At 45.1% G+C, this 9,224-nt stretch overlaps 1 protein-coding gene across 1 annotated transcript; it reads right to left on the bottom strand.

Moving 5' to 3' along the window:
• Window positions 1–200: 200 nt before the first annotated feature.
• On the bottom strand, window positions 201–4,478 carry LOC144124120 (tudor domain-containing protein 1-like). Its single transcript, XM_077656782.1, has 2 exons — window positions 3,583–4,478; window positions 201–3,072 (listed from the first exon to the last, which is right to left on the bottom strand). The coding sequence occupies exons 1-2, from the start codon at window positions 4,104–4,106 to the stop codon at window positions 1,206–1,208; spliced, it is 2,391 nt and encodes a 796-aa protein (XP_077512908.1). The 5' UTR covers window positions 4,107–4,478; the 3' UTR covers window positions 201–1,205.
• Window positions 4,479–9,224: the final 4,746 nt, after the last annotated feature.

Raw genomic sequence — 9,224 nt, 5'->3', positions numbered from 1 at the left:
TTATGACAGAAACACGCTCACGATGCCAGCTGCCTGCAATAACACACCTCGAGCCCCTGTCGCAATGGCTTGCGGGCACAGACACCGGAGAACGACATCTTTGACATGCCTGAAGAGCTTTATCACGACTAATTCGCTCTCAGCAAAGAGCTTCTGAGACAAATTGCCACAGCATGGTGCATGTGATTCAGCCGGACTAGATGTGGCAGCAAGATGCTGGCTAGTGGCGGTGCTGTGACCACATTGGCTATGTCTGGGATTTAGGCATTCACTTTCCTACCTGCTGTTCCTTTCGCAACATTGACATCATGACCAAGTGGAATGGATTATTACAGAATACAGCCCCTGGAAGTTTTGTCCCCAATAGTACCCAGTGCCACTGAAACATTAATTCTTTCTTTTTGTATAATCTAATCTCAATTTCTGCACACTTTGAGTGGTGCAGTTGATGAAGAGATAGAAGGAGAGCACATAGAAAGGAGAAGACCATCAGCTTCAAACATCAAGCCTGACAAAATGTTGCACATCCATTTATCATAAAACTTCACTCTTTTGTACAACTCTTGCCATAAATTTCACATTATGGCCCACTTAACCTCGTTTGCTTTTCCAGCCTTGCCTCAAAAGGCTGAGCCAGTGCTGAATGCACTCGAATTTTCCAGCAAGTTTTCTATAAAAGCAAAGCACATTATCAAAGAGAATGAAATTTTTTCTTCAGCTCCAATCCCATGTGTAGATTTTGCAAACGTTTTTGTGCATGCAGTCAGTAAGACTTTCATTCCTTGTACTATACCTTTCATTAAATGAGAAGTCATTTTTCTCAGTGTGTACCTCTAGCACAAAAAATTTATTGGTCACTGAATGCACAGTGCAAGTTGCTGCTGTAAAAAAAGCACAAATCTCACACTTATAACTAAATTTTGGGACAGAGTCATTAGGTTTGTCAAGGGTAAATGCATATAAATGATAAAACAATGCATGCAATGTCAAACACAAAAGATCATGCACACCTAAGAAGGTCCCTTAAGGGCTTTTGTAAAGATGGAGTGCACACTAATTTTGGTACACAATCATCAATTTCTGTCAATGGTAAATTCATCTACTTAACAATACACGTAAACTCAATCAAAAACAAATGACCATCCACACCTAAGAAAACGCCACACTTGTTTGCATAAACATCAAAAACAAAATATCATGCACACCTAAAGAGGCACCATACGAGTTTTTGTAGAGATGGAGCGCATACGGCATTCTTCTTTGATCGAGCGTCTCTTGCAAGCTGTCATACAGTCAGTTACATTAAAGAGCATATCATCCTTCAAAAAGTACAGCCTGACATGCAGAAGTCCGTCAAAAATTCGGACAATTTCTACAAGGAGATCCTTGCGAGTGACGCAGTTCAGAAATACCTCACGCATTTCCGCGTCCCATCCTGTCTTGTCACCGGGGCAGCTGAATCCATCTGCCACAATGCAAGCCGGATGTGCCTGCAATGGCAGGTGTGCGAAGCGCTCATCGAGGGCCTTCACCTCCTTCACTGGTACCCACTCACAAAACCCGAAGTCCACAAAGAACACCTGGAGAACATCACCGTGGCCAACTGAGACAACTTGTCCTCTGTACCAATGAGCGTCGCGACTGCTCCTCGCAGCCACAAGCTCTCCTTCGGCCTTTGTGAACAATCTGTCCTCGCTGAATTTCCTGAGATTGCACTCACGTTGCATGTCTTCCATGAGGTTTTCCAAAGACAGCTTTGACCTGGAAGCCATGTCTTCGACAATCAGCTGCTCAAACGGACTTTTCCCATATGGGAATATCAGGAAGAAGAAACTTGGGCTCTTGCATGCAGACACCTGTCCAAACACCCAGCTTCCCAAAACAGGTGGTCGCATATTTCTTGGAAGGCTCAGAACTGGCTCATTTACGTGCAGTAGCGCTGAATTTGCTTCTTCAGCAACATGGCTGTAAACGAAATACTGTCCCTGCTTACAAGTGCCCTGTGCGCTGAAAAATTTGCAGATGCGGTGACTCTTTTTGACAGCAAACTTCGAGGTTGCCACACCTGGGTCATCGGTGTTCACACCGTAGCTATTAAGCACATCGTTGTAGTCATCCTGCATAGGATCAAACTGCATGTCTCCAAGATTTGTACTTTGTACAGGTGTTGCCTTTCTTTCAATTGGCATCCTTGCATAGCCATCTCTGATCATGCACTCAGCCACATTGCCATGAGTCTTGCTAAACAATTTTACCAGGTGGACTTTGTCACCAAATTCGTCACCACAGCTCTGTGTCTCCAGAACTTCCACTGTAAGCTTGGTGTCAGCTTGAGTGAGTGCTTCAAATCTCGTGACAGCTGCCTCTGTCCACTCTGTCCATGGTCGAATACCAGTAAGATGGAACCTCAGTGCAAGAGGGCTTATGGAACGAAGTCTTCTGTCCAACCTAAACAGGCATGAAGAACTCACTACCTTCCTATTGCCATAGTCCAATAAAAATATGCGACATCTATCACAGCCCAGAATCTCTTCAACTCTTACCCTGGCTCCCGTCGCATGTGGAAGATCACGATAGATCAAGTATGAGCCTTTTTTAACTTCAGGTTCAGAGCATGCGCTCTCGCTGGACGAGGAGCTTATAATGCTGCACACTTCCAAAAGGTCCTTCGACCTGGAAGTCAGCTGTCCATACCAGTGATCAGGTGTGCAAATATATGTGACGGTAATCTCCCAGGAATATCCCCTTGGTTCTTCCGCCGCCGCTAATTCATAGCAAGGCGCCGACCCCTCGCTGGGAGTGTCACCGCGGTCTGAAAGAGTCGGTGGTGATGTTTCAGGAGTCTTGGAGCGGCCTTCTTCACATGGGGGCAATGCAAGCGTGCTTGAGGTTTGGGCCGGGTTTCCGTCCATAGCCGGGATGTCATAAAGGTAACTCAGGAATTCGGCATAGCCATTATAGACAAGATTCTCGCCAACATTTAGTCTAACCAGTCCCATTCTCTTTGTGGAGCACATAACGAACAGATCAACCTCGTAGACGCCCGTGTCCGTGACGCTGTGGAATATGGAAGGAAGGAAGGAAGGAAGGCCTCAGACGTTGCTGGCACATACCCACTACGGGGGAGTGGCCAAGACACAGGCGGTTAATTACTGGATACAGGAAATTTTTGACGGGAAAAGCAGTGGAAATAGTATGTAGTCTGATAGATTGGAAGAGGGAAGGAAAGGGGTCCAGTTAACTTGGAGATCGAAGACGGGACAATTGCTTAATGTGCATAATAGTACACAATGCCTGTAATGTTGCAATGTCTTACTGACAGAGATCAGGAAAAAGAAATTAGAATGGGAGTCGCTGCGTTTCTTGAAGAAAATTTTGCACAGCAGAGCGCACACTCCTGTCGCTTCGTCCAAGCAAAGAAGCGCCAATGGAAAGAACAACCGCGGAAGACACAGGCAAGCCCAGTTGATGAAATGGAATTTGCAAAAGACGCTTCCTCAAATGAGAAAAGCGACGGCAGAACAGCAGGAAGTGATCCATTGTCTCAGGTTCGGCACAAAAAGGGCACAGTGGGGAAGCTGCCAGGCCAGATCCTCGTATGAAGGTTCGCAGGCGTCGGGCAACAAATGCATCAAGTCCGAGCGCGTGCTGCGCAATGTTGGCCGTAACCTATGCAGGCAACATTCCACGGTCCCGCGCGGTTCGGCTGTCGCTTCCGCGTCGATGGGGTACACACAGTCCAGCTCGACAACATCCTCGCGGCCGGTGTCGACGTAGAGGATTCTGGCCAGTGCTTGTGGGCCGTTCGGATTTTTGTGCACGTCTCTTATCTGCGCACGAAGACCCTCTTCCATTCTGCCGTTGTGGCACACTAGGCAATACATTCCAACAAAGACTTCGTGCACGTGGCGTTTCCAGTGGGCAACGCAGAAGTTCTCGTATGCGTATTCAGGAACGCCAGGCGGGTTGTAACGCAGGAAGACTTTGGCTGGTCCATCGTAGTAAGTCACACGAACTGGGACGCAAACTTCAAAAGGCACATCACGCGGCCGCGGTATTGAATGCGTCGCAACCACTCCGGTCTCAACACACTTCTCCGGAGCCATCGTGGATTTTCTGCAGACGCCTTATGCCACAGCGATGATTCCGCACAGCGAGAGAGAGATCGCGGCACGACACGACTAAGCGATAATCAAGGAAAAATTAGCGGAGACTGCCGAAAACCCCGTTTGAAAGCGCTCCGATTTGTATGAACTGTGAGCCCCGCGGCACCAGCGTCTCGAACTATTTCGGACACAGAGAACACCACCTGGCTTCGGCTTTGACTGCTGTAATTCCGTAAGGGCATTGTGAGAATGAGGCTCGATGCGGCAATCCATGGGATGAGGCCAATAAAGCCGGTCGTGGATGAGGCTAACGAGGCTCCCGTCACAACGTTGCCGCCGCCGCGGTGGCTGCGATGGTTATGCCGCTCGGCTGCTGGCCCGGAAGACGCGGGTTCGATTCCGGCCAATCCGCCTTGTCCCGGCCGCGGCGGTCGAATTTCGATGGAGGCGAAATTCTAGAGGCCCGTGTACTGTGCGATGTCAATGCACGTTAAAGAACCCCGGGTGGTCGAAATTTCTGGAGCCCTTCACTACGGCGTCCCTCATAGCCTGAGTCGCTTTGGGACGTTAAACACCCATAAATCAAATCAGCCACAACATTGTCCGTCACTCCTGTCTCGTGCTCGTACGAAATGCGCACCTTTTGGGGGTGGCTTGAGCCTCTTGAAATGCGTGCCAAATGGCTTAGCACGGTGGTGCGAAGCTCGTGACGTCAGCAGTCGTGACACGAATTTTTATGGCATTTTATGGCATTCGTCTGACGCTGGACAGTCATCCAGTGTCGTGCAAAGCGCGCTAGCAGACGACGCTAGCAAATCTGGATGGATGGATGGATGGATGGATACGGCTGAACCCTTTACATCGGGCGGTGGCTCAAGCCACCTAGCCATGTCTTGTGAAATTTTACTCCTGTCTTGCTTTTAGCCACCAATCAGATAACCTTCGCTTGGTTACTTCTAACCTCTTAAAATCCACTTTCCCTTCACTATCCCTAAACCTTATTGCCTTGGGTAAGTCAGCCCCGCTGCCTTCCACTGTAGGGTAAAGCCCTTTACAGGAGAGTATCAAGTGTTCAGCCGTTTCCTCCCCCTCTCCGCACGCAATGCACAAAGTGTCTATCTCCTGGTACCTGACTCTGTACGTCTTAGCCCGCAAAACTCCAGTCCTGGCCTCAAACAACAAAGAACTTCCCCTACAATTATCATAGATATTTTCTTTGACAATTTCCTGTTTAAAGGTCCGGTATGTTTCCAGTGCCGATATTGTCAGCATCCCTGTTTTCCACAAAGCTCTCTCTGTTTCTTTAACCTTTTTCTTAACCGATAATTGCTGATTTGCCCCCTTACTGCTGTCCAGATATTTGCTTGTCAATTTTCTAGTTCGCTTTCTCCATTTCGTGTCAACATTCTTTATATATAGGTATCTGAAAACTTTCCTAGCCCACCGCTTTTCCTTCATCTTTCTCAATCGTTCCTCAAATGCTATCTTACTGCTAGCCTCTCTGCTCTCGAAAGACGCCCATCCCATATCACCCTGTACCCCCTGATTTGGTGTATTGCCAAGTGATCCCAAATCTAACCTCCCTACTCCCCGTTGCCTAATTTCCAGCCTTGCTTGACCATCTGGCTTCATACACAGGACCGCATTACCGAAGGTCAGGCTAGGGACCATCACCCCTTTCCAGATCCCTCTTACCACCTCATACCTATTGCAATTCCACAGTGCCCTATTTTTCATGACAGCTGCATTCCTACTAGCTTTATTCATCACATATTTTTCATGCTCTGTCAGATACTCAACACTGTTATTTATCCACACCCCAAGATATCTGCGCATGAGCGAAAAGGACGACACGACAATCAGGCAACGGGGTCAGAGAAGTGGTAAGAAACCATGGGCAGAGAAAATAACAGAATGCGCAAGAATGGATTCCCCAAGGGGTTCAGCCGCGCGACATTGCCTTGGACGAGTGTGGGCCAAACCCAAACGTATTTACTTGAGCTGTTCCACTTTAGTGGCACACATGATAATGACTAACGGTTAAAAAGCAGTACCGGTTAAGTCATTAAACTTGAGACTTTTATCGTGTAAATCCTGCGCATATGTTGCGAGCACGAATTATACAATATGTGGTAACTCCCACTGCAAAGGCTGCAAGAGCAGATACTTAATTGGGACTGCTGGTACACACTGAACATAAAATACGTATACCGCGAAGATCGACATGTCAGTTTGGAGCTAACTGGAAATTTTTCAGTTGGAAAGCCCAATATTGGCTGCAGCCAATGAATTCCTTGGCTAGGATCTGCATATTCCTCTGTAAATAGAGAACAGGAATCTAATCAGGTTCTTGTCAAAAGATATAGCAGCTCCACCTACTGAATTGTTTTCAGCATTTCCACCATCACTGCAGTCATTATCAAATGGAGTAGCTTTGCAGAACAGACACGTGCCAATTAATGGCTCTGGGAAGGAGTACGGTAAAAGAAAATTTTGTTCATTGGCTATATGTTGATCACTTCAGTTTTACCATTTTATTAAAATTGGGAGCTAACAGTTAATCTTCTCATCAATATTCAAATTGGCAGCTAATTGGAGTGTCCAAGTGGAATGCCGTGATCTATATATAGTGGAGCTTCTAATTGGTTATGAATACAGAAGCAAAAATTTTTGGAATTGGAAAATCCATATGGAAACCTATGGCATTTTACTGAGGCAGACATTCCAATTGAACATTTCAGCCAGTTCGAAATACACAAATGGGAATTTTTCAATTTTTGCATGGACATGCTCGCACACAATGATAACTTTCAACAAGGTTTTACCGCAAACGTGATTTGATTCTTATACCAGCCACGTTACCAGCAATCCTGCCATGACATGAAAGTACGAAACCGATAGCCCGAAATGTCATGGAGATACATCTTCAACAGGAACTCAGCCACAACACGGCGTTGGTATAAAATCAAAACTAGTTTTCTGTGAAAAATCATAGGAAATTAGCACTATGCATGGGCACACTTGTTATGTCATCACCCTGTTCATGGTGCACAATTTTCTTCAGTATGCCCAAGGCTAGTATGTGGTTAAAAATTTTAATAAACTGGAATGTAATAAAAATGAATGGGACATCTTTCTCTATCAGCAAAAAGATACACACACCAAACATGCCAGCAGCGGGTGTATTGAGATGTGAAAGTGTGTGCGTGTGTTTGTGTGTGTGTGTGGAGGTGGGGTCTTGATTTTCAGATTTCTGCCTCAACGACTGTCCTAAACTTACTTGTCAGCAGAAAAAAAGCAAGTTTTCCTAAGCCTATCTCAAAACGCACTTAAGTTCATTGTTTTTCATTTAATGCCCTTGTAACACCTTCTTCCTCAAGGTGCGATTAATTGCAAGATGAGTACCTCTCAGAAGCGAGACCTGGTATGTCTACCTTCTTTTTGCCCCCTCCATGCGTGTGTTGTACATTGCCAGCTGAGCATATGTGTCACCATTACTGCAAGAGCTCAACACAGGTATACTGGCCCAATGCTGATGCAGAATACCAGGGTGCCCCATATTAGCAAACAATGAACTAATCCTTTTGAGCATTCCTAATTGCGGCTGTAATGCTGAAGGAATGTTTCTGCAGTTAATGTGTGTGCAGAGTATTGCAGGTCAAGCGAAGACACAGATATATTATGGCTGCAGAAATTAGATGCAAATGACGGAAAACTGCACCCAATGGGAAAAAAAGGAAACGGGGAGAAACATGAGCCGCATGAATTTTTCTTGCTGCAACTCACCTTTGTATGTCAGTTGTTTGCAAAATTAAGCATTCCATGCCCCACAGCAAACAAATGCTCATGGTAAAAAAAAAAAATTGAAATTAAAAAAAAAGAATCCAAACCACAAAACACTTTCCATGACACTTTTGTATCTTATTTTCAATTAAAACAAAAAACAAGATTTTTATTCTGCGTAATTATAAATAAATATAAAACTCATAATGTCTCCTGCGTATAATTTACAGCTTGATGTTGGGCCTTCCTTTGATTGGCATAGGTTTCTTTGCATTTGAAATTGCGGCAATGATTTTATTTTTGCAATGTTAGTGTTTCTTTCGTGTACAATTAGCTTATGAAGCAGATAGGCGCAGAGCATTTGGCATAGTCTGTTGGCCTGCACTAGACCGCAACCCATGATAATACGCAAATAGTAGACCAGGAGAGACACGTCCAAGTTGCAAATGCATTTAGATACTCAAAACGCCACCATTGTCAGTTTGATTTTATGCTATCAAGAATATGGTAATTTTTCATCCTGCATAATGCATGCTCCATACTCTAGGTGATGCTAAGGATGACCGTATGACTTATGGCCACTAGAATCACAAGCAAAGCTTTAGTATTCTGCCTTTTCAGTCATACATTTATTAAAAATTTTTTCTTCAACCAATCACTTCCATGGTCCATTCGTGATGGCACAGAAAGAACGACCTGGGTTGCTGGAGAGAATTTGCAACAACTTGCACTGAAAAGATCATATGGGAAAACTTTTTATTTTATTTGGCTGTCAGGACAATAGCAAATCTGTAGAAAGTAGAATTTTTTGTTAAAAAATTTTTTCGCAGTCAGATGCGTGCTGTGAAAAGTGGCATCTATCGCAGTGCCGACAGCTTTCGTTGTTTTTCCCTGAGCTTTGGGCAATAAATATGTTGGTTATACCTTCTGCTATGCCATGCTTGGGAGGTATTTGGTGTTCAAAATGGTGCCCTCGACAAGACCTTAGACGCATTTGGGATGGAGCTGCAGCTGCTTTCTAGGGCTCTTGTGCCAGGCGAACACAGTCACATGAATATTTTCGACAAGATAAACTTTCCTCTCTGTGTACAACATTCTTTTTCAGTCAGTTTTGGTAGAATATGTAGCTGTCGTAAACAGCAAAATACATCACACTGACGAATTTTCTTGCAAACTTTCAGATTTCCAAGCCAGTGCTCAAGCTACACCTGAAGTGCGAAGCTCAATGTCTGAGTCCTAATCCTCACCTTGCTGGTCAAGTCACGCTCACTATTTTCAATATCATCTAAAGGTTAGGCTATTTGCAGTCTGCATACCCTCACTGTCAAAAAGCAG

Source organism: Amblyomma americanum, chromosome 3 (assembly GCF_052857255.1).
Source record: "Amblyomma americanum isolate KBUSLIRL-KWMA chromosome 3, ASM5285725v1, whole genome shotgun sequence".
NCBI classification, from domain to species: Eukaryota; Metazoa; Arthropoda; class Arachnida; order Ixodida; family Ixodidae; genus Amblyomma; species Amblyomma americanum.
Note: the sequence above shows the minus strand (reverse complement) of the source record. Positions and strands in the feature narration are given on the sequence as shown.

Coding starts and splice junctions, on each gene's coding strand:
- LOC144124120 (XM_077656782.1), bottom strand. CDS start 4,106: ATGGCTCCGGAGAAGTGTGTTGAGACCGGAGTGGTTGCGACGCATTCA. Junction 3,073..3,582: donor TCATACGAGGATCTGGCCTG/GCAGCTTCCCCA, acceptor TTCCTTCCTTCC/TTCCATATTCCACAGCGTCA.